The sequence below is a fragment of the Zonotrichia leucophrys genome, chromosome 6, assembly GCF_028769735.1.
Source record: "Zonotrichia leucophrys gambelii isolate GWCS_2022_RI chromosome 6, RI_Zleu_2.0, whole genome shotgun sequence".
Classification (NCBI taxonomy): domain Eukaryota; kingdom Metazoa; phylum Chordata; class Aves; order Passeriformes; family Passerellidae; genus Zonotrichia; species Zonotrichia leucophrys.
In genome coordinates this window covers 2,908,292-2,928,882 of record NC_088176.1, presented here as the reverse complement: position 1 = coordinate 2,928,882, position 20,591 = coordinate 2,908,292, and the positions used below count along the sequence as shown (strand labels likewise).

The 20,591-nt window shown below is 39.0% G+C and overlaps 1 protein-coding gene and 1 long non-coding RNA gene across 2 annotated transcripts in view; one reads left to right on the top strand and one right to left on the bottom strand.

The window, feature by feature from the left end:
- The first annotated feature begins 9,233 nt into the window (after nucleotides 1-9,233).
- Nucleotides 9,234-17,015, top strand: LOC135449569 (uncharacterized). Its single transcript, XR_010440765.1, has 3 exons — nucleotides 9,234-9,354; nucleotides 16,370-16,465; nucleotides 16,881-17,015. It is a non-coding gene; the product is annotated as an uncharacterized LOC135449569 (long non-coding RNA).
- Nucleotides 17,016-17,544: 529 nt separating this feature from the next.
- Nucleotides 17,545-20,591, bottom strand: part of ADAM12 (ADAM metallopeptidase domain 12) — a 189,062-nt gene continuing 186,015 nt past the window's right edge. Inside the window, exons 22-23 of the mRNA XM_064716729.1 lie at nucleotides 19,611-19,723; nucleotides 17,545-18,118 (exon numbers count right to left, since the gene is read on the bottom strand). Coding sequence (XP_064572799.1) covers nucleotides 18,058-18,118; nucleotides 19,611-19,723 — 174 coding nt within the window. The 3' untranslated portion in view covers nucleotides 17,545-18,057. The remainder of the gene's footprint in view (nucleotides 18,119-19,610; nucleotides 19,724-20,591) is intronic.

Below are 20,591 nucleotides of genomic sequence, written 5' to 3'. Positions count from 1 at the left end.
AGAAGAATAAAAGGTAGCTTTAGCAATTAAAATTATATAATCCAAATATGTATCTTTTGTCCAGATTTTAAATATGTATTTATTTATTACTTTATTATATTTATTTTATATACTTTTAAAGAAAATAGAAGAAGAGAAGGGAGCTTCTGAAGTGTTATTTCAAAATTTTGGTATTTTTTCTTTGTTGTTAATTTTTTTTTGTTATTTCCTAGATTTTCTTGCTTTGTGACTCAAGCTACATGTATGTATATATTTACAGTTGTAGCTATATTTATAGTCATATTTATATTTTATATTTGTATTTATTTTTGTTTTTACATTTATATCTATACAGCAGCACAAAGGCTGCCTGTAGCATCTAAGATTTGATGAAAAGAAATTTCAGAGTTTACTGAATTTTTTTCCCTATCAATCTTTTTATGCTGTGCACAGAAAGATTTATGGTGAAAAATAGAGGCTGCGCTAAAGCTGAATGCTCAGTGTGAAAACCATAAAACTCTTCAATAAAATCACTTTAAATATAATTCCTCCACAAAACAGTGAATTGCAAAGTTGATTCTGTTACTTAGATGTAGATGCAAAATAATTTCTGTGGGTATTTCTGTGTAGTTTGTTCTCCAAGGGTTATATCAAACAATAACATAGTTTATTCAAAGTTCAAAATCCATCTTCTCATATATATTATATACAAATAAAATATATAATAAAATTTATAATACATAATGAAATATATAATAAAAATATAATATATAAAGTATATACTAAAACACATAAAAATATTTCTAAATATATAAAATATATTATAAAATTAGTTTTAAAACCTATTTATTTTTAGGGAAAAGAACCATCAAGAAAGCTCATCCTGTTGTTACAGAATTGTTGCAGCCAAAAGCAGATAAAGAGACTGATAAGGACAATAATTCTGATATTCCAAGAGCTCCAATGATGCATCCTAATGGAGGCCAATATTATGGAAATGCAAAATTAATGTGGAACTCCCCTCAGATTTGTACACACTTTAAATCTGGGAGGGACTGAAATGGTGAATATTTGCTGTAAATGTATATTTCAGTGGTAAAATACAATGTTAGATAAAATATGTTCTCAAAATAAGTTCTGGAGAACTCCCGAACCACTTGTACCAAACCAGTATTTTATATAAATTAATAGATAATAATAATAATTCACTTAAATGCTTAAATAATTCGCTTTTTAGCTACTGGCCCAAATAATTGCTGAGTCTGTTTGCCTTTCCTTTGAATTAAACACGAAGTACTGGTAAAATTCAGAGTTTGGTTATAAAGGCTCCACACTTTGGTTGTTTTCCTGCAGAAAAATGCAGTTTCTGGGGAAATATTGTGATTTTCCAAGGTAAATTTGTCACTAGGTGGCAGGATCAGACTGTGTTAGTGCCAGCACTGGTGAGGATTTATTCACTTCTCTCCGTTCCCTAAATACCCCTTTGATTATACCCAGCATTCAAAGCATCAAAATGTTACAATAAATTCTAATAAATTACAATAAATTCTAATAAATTACAATGAATTTTAATAAATGCAACGCTTTTTAATGAGGTTTTTTTTTTTTAATAGCAGGTATACCATGCTGGACTCCAGAATCACTGAAATATTTCATCAGTATTCCCTTTGGGATAAAACCTGCTCATTTTTGATAGAGAATTAGAAGTATTTTACGACTCAAACTTGTAATGATGTGTAAATAAAAACATGTTGGTTTTCCAAAGGTGTCTAATATTCAAATACTGCTTTACCCACATGTGCAAATGAGGTATTTATTGTGAAAATGGCTCTTTTTTGGCTCTAAATGCCATTTTTCCTTTGAGAACCCCCAATTCCCAGCCCCAGTTAGAGATGTTACAAATCAGATTTTTCCTGTGTGGGCCAATTTGAAATCTCTCTGGTTGGGGACATGGGTAAAACTGGAAAAACACTGCTGTAATTGGCATTTTCATTCTGCTCTCCATTTATTCCATCAAAACAATCCTGGAGCTCCAACCCTGGAATATTTTGGTGCCTGGATTTGACAGATGGAGCAGCCAGGCAGAACCTGAGGAGATTTTCTTTTGAGGGATAAAACAAATGTTTGAGAAAAAATTAGAAGGACATCTCTGATCATTTGCTGTGCGCTGAAATCTCTGAGATATTTGAAGGAAAAATTTCAATTTCATTTTCAGGGATGTGCTGCAGGTTGTGAGCCAAGAGTGTCCCACAGGTCACCAGCCCTAAAGGATCCAGTTATGGTCCAGTTATCCTGTGTCCCCTACCAAAAAATAGCCCAGTTTTTAAATTATAATGAAATTACTAATTCAAGGCTTCCTTATATAGGTTTAAATAAAAAAAAATAAAAAATAAATTTAAGAAATGTGTCTGAGCAGGCATGAGGGAAATAATATAATTTTACTTTAACACTCAGGTTAACTAATATGGACTAAAGTTATTCTCTAGATTAAATTATAGTTGTAAAATTCTCCAATGTGCTCCCTGACATAATTCTAAAAATAATGAATAAAATGTTGCTTGATTTCCTTTATTTTTTTTTAAATGATTATTAATAAAATAATTTTATTCTCAGCCAACTGCTGGTTGAGAATAAGATTCATTTGTTTTGAAGCAGAACTTGCAAAGCTGAGATTTATTTTTTCATGCATTTGCTACAAACCTTCAGCTTCACAAGTAATCAGAGCTTGGCTAAAACGATTTTTTAGTTGAGAAATATTGGACATATTGCTCAGACCATCCCAGGCAGCACCTCACCTCTGCCACAACCTAAAATTGGGTTTTCTTTGCAAATTCCTGCTCATGGCTGCAGTGGAAGGGAAATGATTGAAGGGATTAAAGCCCCCTGTTCCAGCTCAGTCAATGCATCTCTGCTCTGTTTGCACTGAAGGACTCGGGGGTCTGGCACCAGTTTTTGCCCCTCTTTGGACACTTTTCAACTGCATTTGAGCTTTTATATCTCACACCAGCACATGCCTGAAATACCTTAAATAATTTGGCTGTAGATATCTCAGATATCCATATATCCCATATAAATACCTTAAATAATCTGGCTGTGGATTTCTCATGTATCCATTAACCCTATATGAATACCTTACATAATTTGGCTGTAGATATCTCATATATCCATATATCCCATATAAATACCTTAAATAATCTGGCTGTGGATTTCTCATGTATCCATTAACCCTATATGAATACCCTAAATAATTTGGCTGTAGATATCTCATATATCCATATATCCCATATTAATACCTTCAATACTTTGGCTGTGGATATCTCATATATCCATAAATCCCATATGATTGGGTCTGTGTAAATCCACACATGGAATAAGCAGGAAAAGAAGGATGGTTCAAGCCTGAAATAGCTTCTTGAACCAACTGGGCTTTGTTACAGTCAATGTCTGATTAACACTCAAAATATTTTACCTCTGCTTTTTCAAATCCTGTCTGCACATTATAAACAACAAGGCAGAATAGGTTTCTAATTTGTATTCAGCTGGAAAAATGTTCTATAAATCAGAAGAGAAGTTTGCTCTCCCCCTTTGGTGAAGTACAAGAGAATTCTGTTTCAACGAAGCATGCAATTTTAATCAATTGTACCCTAAGAAAAGAAGACAAACAGCTGCTGCTGGTTAATTGGTGAATGTCTCCACCAATGGACTCATCATTTATTCACTGCCTTCAACGCTGAAATAAAGGTGTGGGCACCCTGCAGTAGCACTGCCTGCACATTTGGGACTGAGCAGCTCGGGCTGTACATGAAGAATTTATTCCAAGAGACAGAGATGTGACCTTCACCCTCCCAGCTTCATTGTTTTCATCTAATAATCACATTTCCTTGGAAAGGTCACGTCTCTTGTGTCAAACCAAGGGAAAAACAAATTTAATCCCTCTGGCTGAAAGATTCGTTTCTTGTTAGGAGTGATGCCAAGCTCTGGAGATTTCCAGAAGGTTCTGGGGTAGAACCACAGGTTCCTGTGGGCTGCAAGGGACCCTCCGGCATCCCTGGGTCCAGCCTTTGGCTCAGATGGATCCAGCTCCAGGTCTTGCTGAGTTTTGGAGCTTCTCTGTGTTCCAGATTTTTGTCCTTCGTGGTAAAATAAATTGTTTTCTTACAGCAAGTCAGAATTTCCCACCATCCAGGGTGATTTCCATCTGTCCTTCCACTGTGCACCTGGGGAAGAGTCTCTCCATCATCTCCTTCCTTCCTCTCCTCCACAACTCCTCATTATTTCTCTTTATTTTCCACAACCTCTCTGTTGCTTTCATTCACAGCTCCACTTTTGGGTTGGGGTTTTGCCCTTCTCCCTCTTTCCTGACTGATCATTTGCAGTGGAGTTGCAAACTCTTCCAGGGAAATACAGGAGTGAAATACAAAACTTCAGCTTGACAAAGGATTTATTCTCCTTTCCTCCCTTTTCTCTCCGCTCTTGTTCCCTCCTGTATCCCCTTTCCTTTTATCCTGCTTGTAAGTAATTTTTGCAGCAGCTGTGCTCACTTGTTCTGTTCTTATCTTTTGTTTTGCCCTTGCCTCCAGGTTTGTTCTTTGTATTTTGCTTTTGCAGTTTGTTTCTTTGAGCCCTCCTTGTCCTCATTTCCCCTCTCCATCCGTGGTGTGGCTGTTTGGGGTTCTCCACATCATCCTGGGACTGTTTCAGTGTTGGGTTTTACCTGAAAATATTTCCTTTGGGTTGATACTGGGTTAATATTTCCTTTATCTGGCTGATAAACAGAACCATAAAGATGTCAAATCTAAATATTTCGCATTTACAAAATGTAAAATCCAAACAACAGCTCTGGATGTTGGTTTGGTTTTATTTTTTTTTTGTCCTTTTTTTTTAGTAAAAATAAGTTAAAATTAGAGTTAAGTAAAATAAGTTAAAATTTCTCAACTCAAAGGAAACAAACACTTAATTTGATCCTGTTGTGTTTCCTTTAAAAGGTATTTTTAAGACAGGCTCTGCAGCCATTTCTGTGTCTCTGAAAAAGGCCATATCTGAAATATTTGATCCTAATAATGATATCAGATCTTGTAGAACTTTGAGTAATCTGTCACATTAAACTGAGAACTGGGGTTCTGTGGTTGAAATAATAAAGTAAAATGAAATATCAGAGCATTGTATTATTAAACATGAAGATTAATCTTCTACAGCACTGGCTTAATGCTGTGTAACTAAAATGAATGTTCCAACTATTTTTTTGGAAAAAAATGCTTTGTGCTTTGCTTTCCACAGGAGAAGCAATGAATGGAGAACAATTCCATTGGCTGTAACAATGCAGAGGCATTTTTTTAAAAATAATTCAAGGAGGGTAAGAAAATGTTCTGGCCTGAAAGAACAGATTTAGAAATGCTAAATAGCTTTATTATGTTGTTTAAATGTTTTAATAATGGTGTTACACGATGTTCTGTAAATTTCATTTACATTATAATTGCTATTACAACGTTAAAATACCATCAATGAGATGCTATTGTGCTTCCAAAATTCAATTATCAGTGTATCTGCTTTTATATCAGGCTGAGCTGTTGTGTTTGCAAATTCTAGATAAAACTCACTCTGCAGGCATCCATAGCGAGCTAAAAGGAGAGAATACAGGAAATGGAAAAGACAGGTACACTGAGAATTTATTTTTATGTGATATAGAAAGGCCATAGAAACTTATCTAAAGAGAGGAGACTTTGTCTTTGGGTGTTCTTTTTGTGCTTCTGAAGGTCTGGAGGGACTTGGCTCTACCCAATAATGATATTTTTCCCTTCACTAATCCACGCATGTATTCTTAGCTTTGCAAAGAAAGAAATCAAACAGAATTATTATCTTTATTTAAAGCAGTCTGTCCTGAGCTAAACTCTTTCAGGCTTCCCTTAACTGCCAGGTAATCAGCAGGCACTTTCCAGTGTCAGACCTCTCCCCTTCATGTGAATTTTGTGAAGAAAGCCCATTTCTCTGCATTCAAAAGCAAAGATTCACTGTGCCTCACTGTACACTCTGCTCTGCATCCTGCTGATTATCTCCCCTTGGAGCTGGAATTGTGCCGTTTTCACTGAAAATCCAAACTGTAGTCAAATGCCAGCCTCTGTTTGGTGGGGTCAGGTTTAAAGTCCCTTTTCCTGGAGGATTAAAGAGCTGCAGTTAAGTAGCTCTGGCAGGTGAGTTCAGTGTGCAGCAGCTCTGCTTAAAGCAGAATGCTGAAGGAAAAGTGGCCCTGAATTAAATCAGCCTGCATTAGGCACTGCTTTTCCTTTTCAGAATTTAAGGAATATTCTGCAGGCCATCCCAATAATGTCACTTTATTCTCTGGTGGGTAATTATGTCTTTACTTTCTAGGCTGTCACCAAACCCCCATGCTGGGGGTTAAAGGGGCTCAGCCAGGGCTCAGCACAAAGGTTCCTTTTGGGATTCAGCAGCTGCTCTGCCCGGAGCTGTAAATCCATGAAAACCTTTGTGCTGATTGCTGCATTGTCTGACACCCATCCAGCCCGGGCTGGCAATCCCGCAGCTGGGAGGAAGGATTGGATCAAATTGTTGTTGGCCTCCAGCAATCCCTGCTGAACACCTGAATTCCCACTGAACACCTTCCTCAACTCTCTTGGCTTTTTTCTTTCCGGGGCTCTGGTGATCCTCAGAAGTTATTTCTCCGAGCATGGCTTGGAATTTCAGCTGTAGCTGTTGGAATTTTGTGCTGCGTGCTGGGACAGCCACACAGTTTCAATAGTTCTTCCCCTTGGAGCATCCACGTTTTTAGTAAAAGTACTAAATGCCTCCTGCTGATTTTCCCAGCATTTTGGTAACCAGTGCTGGTTTTCCTGGGCACTTTGGAGCCCCACATGCAGCTGTGCTGTCCTGCCTGGAAATTTGGTGATTTGTGCAGGAGGGAATGGTGTGTCCTGCTTTCTGCATGGCCTGTCCATCATTCTGGGACTGCTGCATGTATTCCAGGAGCCTGAGGGGTCACTGGTGAACATTTGCTTATGTCTATGTTGTCTCAAAATTGGTGAGATTTCTTCTGCATTTCTTGAAGCAGTGATGTTATGATTGTCTGTCTTTGCTTTTAAAAAGCCCAAGTTTTGTGTCATGTTTTCATCTCTGTCAGAGTAGAAATTTGCAACCAAGGAGCCAGGGTTTGAAACCCTACTCCTTGAGCTGAATTTGCTTTATTTACATTTTTACTACACATTTAGTGAATGTATTGATGTGGTATTGAATTATTACCTCAGTGATGGGGTAAGGCAGTAAAATGTTGTGTTTTGAATAACATTATACTTTGCTATTTCCAAGACAGCAAGGTTTGAATGTGAGTTTAACCAGAGTGTCACTGCCACATTTCCATGGGGGTTGTTGTGCTTGCTGGTGGGATCAAACACATCCCAATGTTTGGAAAAGCACTGTGATAAATAGAAATTATTTCTCATTTAGAAGTGAAAAACAAACAGAGCTGGAACTTGGTTTTGATGTGATTGAGTGTTATTTTGCCAAGCATTGCGTTGAAGACTCATTAATTGAGACACTCCTACAGTTTTGTTAATTGTAACCTCTGAGAGATAAATACAGATAATTAATCACCTCTCAGATTTGGGTCTGATGTGAAGCAAAGAGCCAAAAAAAGAGAACTGCCTCAGTACAAACAGGATTTCTACCCAGCACAGGGAGATTTTTGGAGGAGCTATCCAGCTAGCAGGGGCACACTTCTCATTACACTGAGGACTCTGTGCTAACTTTTTGAAAGGCATAAAATAATATGGTTGGTTGCAACAGCAGGAGGCTGGACTTGATAATTGGGAAGATTTTTTAAGTCCTGCATTCATAAATTTTAAAATGCTGGTGGAAGGTGTCCCTGGCTATGGCAGAGGGTTGGAGCTAGGTGATCTCTAATGTCCCCTCAAACCCCAGCCATCCTGGGATTCTGTGATATATATGTATATAACGATATATAAAAGCTGTAAAATGCAATATGATGTGACAGATGCTGTGGTACCACCCTGAGGGACAGGAGAGTCACACTGACAGAGGATGTCAGCTGAAAAGCAGCACAGTGAGCTGATCTTTTAATTCTTTTCATTTGAGCAAAAAGTAAAAGAATGATCCTGAGGAGCCATTTCTTTAGGTGGAGGGCTAAAATATTAGAGCGTTCCCAGTGTTTTTATTTTGTTTGATTTATTAATTACCAAATCCTTGTCTCTTTTTTATTTGCTGTTTCTAGTTAAGGTTTGGAGATCCAGAGGGGTTTTAAACTGAATGAGGAGGTGGATCAGGCAGGAACCACTGGTGGGCATGGAGCATCTGAGGCACAGGATTCAACAGGAGGGAGGAAGGGTGAGAATGCACAACACAAACTTGGTAAAGTCCAAAACCCGGCTCTGTGTGGTCCTGCAGGTGCTGGGAGTCCCCTGCCAAGCTGACAGCACACAGGGGCTCCGGCAGGAGACGTTTCTGGGAAGGGAGACACTGCCCTTGAGCAACAGGTGACAAATCTCTGCAGAATAAAATCATCTGAAACACCTTTGGATTTTTTAAGTAAAAAAAGGTGCTTTAAGGATTTACCCAAAGGGAAAGAAACATCTTTTCAGAGCCACACGTTGTTTTGGAACAGAGATGTAAGTCCAGGTGCTTTAGATTTCAATAATTTCCAGCTGATGTCTGGAAATGTAAAGATCACGCTCTTGTGCCAGAGTGGGAATTGGGAATTCAGCAGTTCAGGAATTGGGAGTTAATTAAGGGAAAGAACAATATTTGGTGTGAAAGATGGGTGTAATGACACCCTTTCTATGGATTAATGGATGGTGAAGGCAGCAGGAGGGTTGGAATTTGGATGTGGATTTCTCAGTGTTTGTTTCTGTGCCTGTCAGCCTCTTACCCTCCTCTCAGGTGAGGCAGAGGTTTCAGAGAGCTCTCAGGAGTGCATCAAGGGTTTAAAATATATTTATGGTGTTATTCCTTGTCTCCAAGAGATCAAATATTTTCAGATGTCTCCCACATTAGAGCTGGGTTACCACAGGCACATTCTTGCTCAGAATTTCACGTGGCATTGAACACATTTCATTGATTTATTTTTTTTTTAACAGTGACAGTGATGTCCTGACTTTGCAGCAGGTTAATTTCCTTTTCTTCTGCACTTTTAATGATGATGTTGGCTACTTTTGCTGGTCACCTGGGTATGATTAAGTACTTGAGCTCACCAGGTGCTTCCTGGGAAGGCAAAGATCTGGGAGGTCACACAATTTTTCAGGGCTGCAGGTGGAGGACAAGGTCCTGCTCCTGCCTGGTGAGTGATTGATGGTGCTGAAATGGAAGAGTTTCATCCCTACAGCTTGCAGAGGATGCAGCATTGTCCCAAAAGTGAGCAGGTTAATTTTTATCCTCATGTTAATCCTGCCCTGATACATTCCTGAATCCTTTGGGCTCTTGCTTCATGGAAACTCATTTGCCCAAAAGAATGATGGTAATGGGTTCAGAAAAGTGGAGAGTTGTGTAATTCTGGCTGGAAAACAGAGCAGTGGATAAAACCCTGCTGATATTATAGCAATAACTGGAATAATCTCTAAGTCTTTCGGGCAGTGAAGCTTCCATGGTAGCAGTTTTGTAATTAGACCTCCTCTGTTTACCATTTCTTCATAGGGAACAGGGTGTCAGAAAATCAGGAGTTGTTACAGGCTATAATAGGGAGCCTTCCTTATAATCCACATTTTTAATCCATCTACAACATTGAGTTTTATTTGCAGGTTACCATGAAACAGGAGATAGGCATGATTGCCTGGATTTGGTTTCACAACAGGCAGGGATGTGTGTTAGCAAACAAAACTGGAGATATTTAGTAATGGCTGAGTAAATATTAGCAAATGGATGGTGCAATTAAACCAACAGGGTTGCAGCTGATAAGCTCTGATCAAGACTGCTGGGTGGCTGAATGAGAAGCTGAAGATCCAGAGATAAGAATTGATGGATGTAACGTTATCCTAATTGAGAAGAGGGGAGCACCTTAAGGATGGAGAAATGAAATTGATGACCTGTAAAACAAGCTGAGATTAAAAAAAATAAATCAGCTTGATGGAGGCTCCTGCAGGAGTGCAAGGGGCCAGGGAGGGCTGGGCATGTGTTGGATAAGTTGAAGTTTTTCTAATGTTTTTCTTAAAGGTGGTCAGGATAATGTGCAACAATAGTACGGGACTTAAAACTTTTACGTATCACTTAAAACTTGTGGGAGAGAATTTAGTTTTGCATTTATTTTATGGAACTGAGGGGTGGTTTCTCCTCTCCCCTGACAGATCCCCTGTTCCCAGCGCTGCCTTGTTTGGGTTTTGTGAGTAGTGATGGAATTCTGTGTCCCTCTGCTCCCAATATCAGCCTGGGCTTGTGGTGAACTGGTTCCCCTTAGGGGAGGGAGAAATGCTGCTTTGGAAGGGGGAAGGAGGATGAAAACCATGGAATGGAGGTTTGGTAGCAAAGAATCAGCTCTGGGGAGCAGGAGGGAGCAGAGTTATTCCCACGTAGTGGGTATTGCTGTCCCAGCCATCTGGAGGTTCCAGAGTTTCTGTCTTCAGAAATTAATTCTGCTGGATGTTTGTGACTCCAGGAATTCCATGGCTGAAGTGTTTGAAATGATATAATTTTTATTATTTAATGTGTGTGCACTGCTGTACAGTACAGCCTGCTGTCCATGCTTATGGAGTGAGAGGAGAAAAACCAGAAGAGTTATTTACTGGGACCTGCAGTTCTCTGGGAGGCTTTGCTGGGGGGAAACACATCCTGAGAGGTGAAATCTGGAAAAATTTCCATTCAGCAGTCTCAGAAAAGGCTGAGAGCCTTTTCTCTTGAATTTTTTCATCTTCTTTCCAGAGTGTGTCAGGAAAATCCACAAATGCTGGAAGAAGACAGAGGAGTCTTGTGACTTCATTTGAATGGAGGGACAGAGATGAAATTAAGGATTCCTCCTCTTATATCTCAATTTGTCTTTACAAACCCTAGTTATTATTAACTAACCTTTTGAACAACCTGGAACATTTCAAACACAACCTCACGACTTTGCCAAGTCTGGTCCCTGCACCAGGCATAGCAGGTAAATATTGAGAATAAAGCAGATAAAGGATCATTTTAGCCCATTAATCACCAGAGGTCCTTGTCCATGGCTACTGATGGCCAAGGTCTCCCAGCCTTTTCTTCCAGCTGAGAATTCCAAACCTCTGGGGCTTTAGAGACCTTGACAAAGTGGGATGGGTGCACTCATGTCCGGCTGTACTGGCTCTGCAATTGTAGTTTTTGGGGAATTGTCATCATTGGCTGAAGTGGTGGAAGGAGAAGTGAATAAGGTTAAAATTCCAGCAGTAACCAGACCTCCTGTTGGAAAAATCAACAAAAAAAGAGGCAGCCTGGGAATTGTCATACCCCTGGGAAACTTCAGGAGTGTGGAGGATGGGACCAGTGAGTGCTGAGGTGGTGCCACCTCAGAATGGAGAAATTCTCAGTTTATTTCAATAGTGGAGAAAAATCAAAGCTGTAGGAGAAGAGAAATCCAAACTGGGAACATCCTGACAGTGTAATTCATCTATTCCAATCAATCCATTTAAGTGTCTTTGCTGTTATTTATGGTGGTGCCCCTGGAGATTTACAGTGTTCATCTGAGATTGCAAAGCTTCATCACAGAAACCAGACACAAAAAAAGGGGGAGAAAATAAAGAAGAAAAAAAAAAAGATTCCAACTTCTCCAAAAGATTGGAGAGGTTTTTATAAAATCTTACTCTGTAAACACCTTTAGGTTTGGGATTTAGATAAAACTGGCTGGGAGAGCCACAACAACACAAGAGCACAAAGGGGATGTGACAAAAGGAAGGAAGGAAAGGAAGGAAGGCAAACAACCCAAAAATGATAAAGAGGGAAAATGTGAAGAGAGGGTTTGCTGGATGTGGAAGGGCAAAGGTTTTAGTGAGTTTCTTGAAGGCAACTGAATAGGAAATGTGCTTTTTTAGGGGCAGGTAGTGCTTAAACAGAGACCCCTGAGCCCAGGCACTTTCCCCTCTGGCTGTGGGGAAGGACAGCCCTGCTTGACACTGGAAATTTCAGCTCCAGAAAGTTTAAAACATAAAAATGACATGAAAGCCATTGCCTTGAAGTTTGTTATGCCTTACTGAATCCTTACTGAATGTTGGAATTCTATAAAATCTCCCTGCTGACTTAAATCCACGCAATTTTCTGTCTTCAGAGCTATTATTTTGGCTAGTAATTACAGGTAATAGCTTAAAGGTAACTGGAGAGGAAGAGACAATCCAAAATGTGCCCAAACCACATTTTTAGGGAAAAAAATTCTACAAACTGAATGTATTCATTGAATGAATCAATTTTCATACATTCCTAATGCACTCCAAAATTGTGCTCATGATAAACAAGGAGTTGGATGAATTTTCTCAGCTCTCCCTGACCTATATTTTAATTTAAATATGTATACCTCATGCAGACTGCCTAAAAAACTCTCCCAAACCATTTACTTGTTGCTGTTTCCATGTTGCTGGGCTTTACTTAGTGCTAAAATGAAATTAATGGGTTCTGTAGCAGTGTAATGCTCTGCTTTGCATCCCTGTGTGGGCTGCAAGGAGCAGCAGGGGCATTCAAGCACTTTGGCCCTTGATGCTTTGCTAAAACCTGACTTGATGGTTTAATTCCATGGATTAGATGGGTGTAGGATGGAGATCCCACCTTTCAAACAGGATTTAGGGTGATTTTTCCACGTGGTGCTGCTGGGGCTGCAGGAGGAGTTACCCAGACTTTTTTCGTGTTTTTTTTTTTTCCTTTTCTCTTTACCTTCCAGTATTACAAAAGACTGGAAGTGTTCACAGGTAGGTATAAGTAATCCCTATATAGAGGTTTTCTGCCTCTGAGTTTAGTTTTAAAACATATTTCCTTCTGGATTTGTTGTGATTTTTGTTTGTTTGGAGCTTGAACAATTTCCTAGAAGTCAAGAAGGAAAAACTAAGTAAAAACTGCTGTTCCCCAGTTTGGAGATGATGCCTCAGATAACTTTTGATTTTCCCATCAAGAGAGTGCAAACATGAATATTTGGCCCCAAATGCAGTAACTTGCCTGTTTCACCTCTATTATTCAGATTTCTGGGTCCTTGGCCCTGTAAATTTTGGAGCTCAGCCCCCCCTTCAGCATCTCCTCCTGTATTTAAGTGCATCCATGGGATTTACAGACACTGAACCCTTACAAAACCCTCTTGCATGCAGTTAGATGTAAAGCAAGAAATTCAAATAAACAAAAATACTTTTTGGCATTCCCCTGAGGATATTACAAAACTGCTGGAAATTAAATACTGTTTTTTTTTTCCTCTCTACTGTTTCCTTTTCTTCTTCAAGACCTCTTTTGCTTTCATGACTGTCCCTTTGGTAAACAAAAATTATCATTTCTTACCCAACTTTGTTAATACACATCTTTGAATTTTCCAAGGAGATGCTTCTTTACTTCAAATCACGAGCTGCTTGTGCAACAAATTTAGAAGTGAAAAATATGTTCAGATTGTTAAGGCATCTAAAATTCTTACAGAAAATTAGGCTAAATTAACAAATCTTTGTAGAAAATGTATATTGATATATTTTAGCTTTTGGAATGAATAGTAATTTACAGTTTTAACAGTATAAGAATCTGGTATATTTGCTAAATAAAAGCAAGTGATATATGTTAAGTAATAAATGATCTGATGTTTTTTCAGTTCAGTTCCTGAAAGTTATGGTTTGGGGGTTTAAAAAGTAGTTTTAGAGGTCTTTATATCAAGTAACATCAAGATTGCAAAGTAAACCACTGAGAAATGCAAAATTCAAGTTGCTTTAAAAAAATGAGAAAAAAATCAGTCCTTTCCTGCAAATCCAGCATAATCTAAGATTGGCACATACAAAAGGCAATCTGTTGGACAGAACTTTTAATTTTTGCTGTGGGTTCTTGCAGCCCTGAGAACACACAGGCAGAAAGATGCCATTCTCTCTACATTTCTTCATTAAGGGAAGAATTTTTTCCCCAATATCCAGTCTAAATATCCTCTGCTGCAACTTGAGGTCATTTCTTGTCCCTTGTTCCCTGTCCCCTCCTGGCAGGAGCTGTGCAGAGCCACCAGGTCCCCCTGATCCCCCTTTTTGCCAGGCTGAGCCCCTTCCCAGCTCCTCAGCCTCTCCTGGTGCCCCACACCTTCCTCAATTCCTCCTAACTACATTAAAAACAATAAATTTAATATGTAAATTTAATTTAAAAACAATAAATTTAATATGTAAATTGAATTTAAATATGTAAGAATGAAGACCTGAAGTAAATCAGAAAAATGTATTGCTCACCTCTACAGATACACGTGATCTTGCACACTTAAAAAATACACGCTTAAAAAATAAAAGAGGGTCATGGAAGTGAAAAGTATCTTTTGTCATGATGATGACGATGATAATGTTGGATATGAATTCCTGAATGAGCTGAATCCCAAGAGTTCTGAATGTTCAATGTGCTCTAGGTTTTTAATTTCTCTTACAAGTGTTGTGTGAAAAGGGCAGCTGTCTGTAATTTATAGGGGATGTTTCTGTGTGGTCTCGTTCTGGGGAAGGATGGTCCCTGTGCAGAACGAGTTTCAGCCTTCCTGGCTTCAGAAAATGATGTTTTGCAGAGTGAGATAAAGAATGAATTTGTTTACTGTTACATGGTAATTTACAGTTAAATTGGAAACTGCTGTTATTTGATTGGAAGTTAATAAAAGAGAATATTGCATACTCAAATGATCAGAAGAAACCAGAATTGAAACAAAGGGGGAAGCTCTGTATCTCTTTATACTCTGAGCTTCTGAAAGGGCTTTTAAAATATTCCATGAAATTAAAAGGAGATAAATCTTGCTACCCTGATAATTGCTAGCTTTTACAAACAATCTGGGAATACTAAACCCAAGGGACTTGATGGGGAGAAAGATGGTAAATATGCAATTTTCCTTTTGTTTACTGCCTATTTATTAATTTTCTTTGGTGCTTTGTACTTTCTGTTCTATTGATTAGCATAAAGGCAGCTTTAGGGAGAGCACACTGTTCCCTGGAAAGGGAGCGGGGCTGTGGCAGCATTCCCGAGGTGGGAGGCTGGAATGGGGTGTGGGAGAGGACAGAAAGGAAGAATCAGCACCAAAAAATCTCTCCCACCAAGATAAACTGAGACCCATAAGGTACTGAGAATGTAAAGGTTGGTGTAACCTTTAATTATTAAAGGTGGTTTAGAAATTATTAACCTTTAATTATTAAAGGTGATTTGCTGAGCAGGGGGGTGGAGGAATTTATCATGACAGGACTGAATTTATTATGCCAGGGCTGGTGCAAGGAGCACACCTTGGATTTCACACCCTGCTGTATCCCACAGGAATTTATTTGCTTACGGATGTAAAACCATTCACCTGCTCTCCACAGTGGAATTTTCCATGCCATCTGCATTTCTAATCATGAAGGCACTAATTAGGTGGGAAAGCACCTAAAACCAGCTACTACTGGTAAAATTCCCCAAAAGAAAAGAAGGATTTGATGGATCATTTGGTGTCATCTCATGTTGTCAGGTGTTGTTTGTTGTCCCTTTCTGCCTGTAGAATTTTGCAGCTGATTAAATATAAATATAAATATAAATATAAATATAAATATAAATATAAATATAAATATAAATATAAATATAAATATAAATATATTGGTTTAGTTGAGGTGTTAGGGCATGGGATGGACTCAACGATCTTTTAAGATCTCTTCCAACCTAGTCATTCTGTGAGTTCTTTGAAATATAAGTAATAAATATAAAATATAAATAATAAACGAAAATAAATATTAAAAAATATAAAATTTGCAAATTGCTGACTGGAAGGATTCCACATTTTATGGCTGTTGCCTACATTTCACACACATTTTGTTATAAAAAAATCACCCCGTAAGAACTTTTATTAGTGTTTTTATATTTATCTCTATATATTTATATATATTTTTTTTTTTAGTTTTTACAGGATCTTTGGGTTTTGCTACCTTTGTTTCAGATACAGAATTGGGATTTTTTCCCCAGACATCTAGAAATCTCAAAGTTTAGCCATGTCTTAGATGGTAAGTCTGGTAGATAATATGTTCTTCTTAACTGTAGGAATAAATTCCCTGTCCCTGGATACCTGTGCTTGTTTTAGTGGGAATAGTTAAGAAATTTAACACATGATGTGGGTGTCCTGTGTAGATATTTCTATTTTCTATATTTTAAAGCCTGCCTAGGTTGGTCATGTTTGAGTTTATACTTGTGCCAACTCTTGCTCCTGTTAAATTCAGATCTCCTGATGCTGATAACAGACACTTTTTACTCAATTCAAGTCACCTTTCACTACCCACAGCTTCACCTTGTGGTTTGCAGCAATTTGCAGAAGAAATCTGATAAAATGGGAGCATTCAAAAAGCAAACTGAGATCATGTGGCTGCTTCATGTGGAGGTACCTCCTACTGTAGATAAAAAAATTAGTATTTTAAATACAGAAATAAGTAAAGTATATAAAAAGGATCATTTTTGTTCTCCCATCTTTCTGTTGTGATTCTCCACACACAAAGCCCTGTTGCTGCTTTAAGAATTGAAATAATTTGTGAAGCTTTTCCTTTGCTATTGAGCACCAAACTGAGCTGGGGCTGATTTTGGTTTGTTCAGTTTCTCAATAAACATGAAGGTTGGGTTGCTGTGAGGGGGAACAACTGGGAAAATGAAACACAATGGCACTCACAGATGTGAGTTTCTATCAATGCTTTTATTTTTGCTTAAGGAAACAAAAACCACAAGCAATGAGGAAACCATGAAAGGTGATAGTCCCTTCTCCCTCTGCTTCAGCTGATAATTAAAAATTGCTGTTTTTACAGGTGAAACTGTTCAGCAGTGCTACTGAGAAGGCACAGAAGAGATCAGGTGTAATCACAGAGCAGAGATGAACTTCTTTTTCTTTTTTTTTGGATAATCCAAGTCTATGTATTAAAATACACATTTTGATTTGGGAATTAAGGAACCTGGAGCAACGTTGTAGAAGTTTAATACAAAACAGTAGTAAATATGCAAAATACAGGTGATAAGCAGAGCAGTAAGGCAAAAGGAAATAATATAAAAGTTGATTTTTAAATGTAATTCTTTGTAATTCTTGGCTTCCCCCCAGCCCTGGGTGTAATGCACTGCCAGTCTAATCAGGACAACAATGAGGTGGTGGAATTTAATTACCAAAGCATCAAAAAGGAGATGGCACAGAGAGGCCTGATATCTGCGTTAATATGGACTGAGCAGGCTGTGTTTGAGGAAAATGAGGTTAAAACCACCACAGCTTGGTGATATACAGTACTTCTTCAGTGAGAGGACTTCTCCCAGGTGGGTACATCCTCTTTCAGCACAGAGATTTCTGGGAGATCTCAGACAGTAACATGAAAATTGAGATTACAGTACAACTGCAGACACAGAGTGAGCCTTTGCTTACATACAGGTCACACCTTGTGTGCAGTACTGGGCATTTCACCCAGTTCCAGGAGAGATTTTGTCTTTTCACCCAGTTCCAGGAGAGATTTTGTCTTTTCACTCAGTTCCAGGAGAGATTTTGTCTTTTCCCCCTGCCATATTTACTCAGAAGTTGGGTAAGGACCATTGAGATGGAGCTGTTTACACATTTCATTGATCTGCATCAGCACCCCTTAAAGAACAAAACTAAGAAACCTACATAGGACCAACAGAGCAGAATGATTCAAGTTCAGTGAAATATTACAAAAAAAAAAGGTTTCCTTTTTAGGAAAACTCAGCTATGGTAAAAATATCTACTACAGTGCACTGCACTGTAATAAATATTCAACATAAATTAATAATTTACAAGTACCTGAGCAAGTATACAGAGCACCATAGCACAGCACAGCACCAAAGGCAGTAGCTCAGAATTCTTAAAAATAATGCTGTTTTAAACATTAAAAATTCTAAGTATTGTCATAGAAATGAACTCCAGCTGGAGTTGAAGATAGTGCAAACTTCTGTCTTCACTTTTTAAAATAAAGGTGTCAGGTTTTCTCCTCATTTCACATCCATAGTGTTGCTGGACCTGGATACCTGTGGTGGATGTTTGGGAGCAGGTCTGTTGGAAAGAAAGAAAACAGCAAATTGTTACTTAATCTCCATTTCTTTGGGTGCTCATCAATTTTGTACCTGATCAAAAATATCAGTAATGTTGCAGAATTCCAGGTGGTCTCCAAAATCTGTAAGAGTCAGCTTGAAATGTTGTTGCTTTCAGAATATCTGACTAGAATGGACAGCCAGGAGTTTAATCAAAGTTTCTCTGTGCAGTATTTTTGCTAAAATATAGGAAACTATATTGATTCTATTTTTAATGTTTCTGAGCACTTAAGTGCTTTACTGGTAGAATTCTTGTAGCTTAAAACACCACTTTTATCTTCCTTGGAGCTCACTTTACTCACAGGAAACTGAGGAATATTGGGTAAGAAAACAGCATTGACTAAACTCATTAACATTGGTGTAGTTATTCCACTTTCTGATTATTTTTTTCAAATGTACTTTATATTTTTGAAGTGCACAATTTTTATGCTTTTTGAATCTTTTGGATAACATTTTCAGATGATTACAACTGATGTTTCCTTAGGAAATAGGAGATCAGGAAATCACTTTTTTTGTGGCTGATTTTAACAGCACTCAGTTCTCAGCCTAATTCAGATGGGGGGGGTCTGAGGAGGAAATTCATTATTTATTGGTTAGTTTTAAATAGTTTTAGTTTTAAATATGCAGCCAGGTGTTTCATCAAGCCTTCACAGGTATTATAAATCCTCATATTCTGGGGGAGTCAGAGCAACTGTGCTGGTGCACTCCCAGTGAGAAGCAGCATGATAAGTAAAATTAGAGATGGAAATTATGTTGGAAGTGGTTGTTGCAGCAGCTCCTTGAGCCATTTTAGCCATGTTGCTCTGAAGTGCTAAAATCCAGTTGTTGGGATTGATACCTTTTTGGGACTACCTAAAAACAGAGGCTAGATAAAATTAAGGGAATAAAAAGGGGTTACATTTCCTGATGGGTGTTCAGATACATTTTGGGCAGACAAGGCCTCCCAGGGGCTACACCCAGAAATGGATAATGAGTCACGGGTTTTCATACTTTCATGAAAAAGGGAAAATTAAGGGAATAAAAAGGGGTTATGTTTATTGAAGAAACTTCAGGAGGTTATATTTATGGAAGGGTGTTCAGGTACATTTTGGGCAGATGAAGCTCCCTCAGTGACTACACCCAGAAACGGATGATGGGTCACAGGTTTTCACACTTTTTAAAGTTTGGTCCGTTTTCATATTGGGGGTTAATCTTCCACTCCCAGCTTCAGTTAATGAAGTAATTTACCTCAAGTTTTCTCCCCCCAAAACTCACTTTTGTTTACACTTCTGGGCCCTGAGGCAGTGAGGTGTCCTTGATCGCCAGGCCTGGAGAGGAATTGTGTCTGCCCAAAATGGGGAAGCAGCAGCTCACGTGTATATGGAGTTTAGAGTCAAACACTGCTGAATGACAGGATTACAAGCAGATGGAAAGCACAGAAGCTGCCATCCTGAGGCACGAGGGTGAGCACTGACCTGGCAGGGCTGGCGTGGGGCACAGCCCGGGGCCGTCCGGCCGGGCCCTGGCGCGCGCGGCCCAGCGGGTCCGCGGGGAGAGGCTTCCGAGGGGCGCTGGGCTTGGGGGGCTCCTGCGGGGAACACCAGCTCCTGTCAGCCCTCACAGGGACATCACACCCTCCACCACACAGCCACAGCTCACATACAGCCATACAACAGGGGAGTCACACACTGGGATGGCTTGGGAGGGACCTTGAAGCCCACCCAGTGCCACCCCTGCCATGGGCAGGGACACCTTCCATGGTCCCAGTGATGCTCTGGGAGGCTGCTGAGAACAGGGTTAAAGGAATAAAGAATAAAGGTTAAAGGAATAAAGGATTTAAAGGGTTAAAGCAGGGATTTATTAAAAGGCCTTCACAGGATACACCCTGGGCAGTACAAGAGCCTGGCCATGGCTCAACCCAAGATGGACCCTGGGCCATGAGGTTTCACACATAAGTTTTGGTCTGTTTCCATAATGGGGTTAATGTTGAAATGTTGTTGGTTTCAGAATATCTGACTGGAATGGACAGCCAGGAGTTTAATCAAAGTTTCTTTGTGCAGTACTTTTGCTAAAATATAGGAGACAGTATTGATTCAATTTCTACTGTAGATGAACCCAAGATGGACAGTGTGTCACAAATTTTCACACTTTTACAAGTTCTGCTCCATTTCCGTACTGGGGTTAATTGTCCCATTCCAGCTCCTGGTTATGAAATCCCATCCTCCCAAATTTGCTCCTGTCCATTCCCTGTTGTTTGCACTTTTTGGGGCTGAAGCTGCAGTGGTGTCCTTGGTTCTGGGGCTGGAAAAGGATTGTTCTGTGTGCCTGAGCTGTGAGGAGAACTTGCTAACACTTTATTTGAAATTCAGAGTTATATCCTAATGCAGTACAGGATCTGGAAAATATGAAAGCTAAAACTTAAGGCATCACCAGGGTGCTCCAAGCCCTGTCCAACC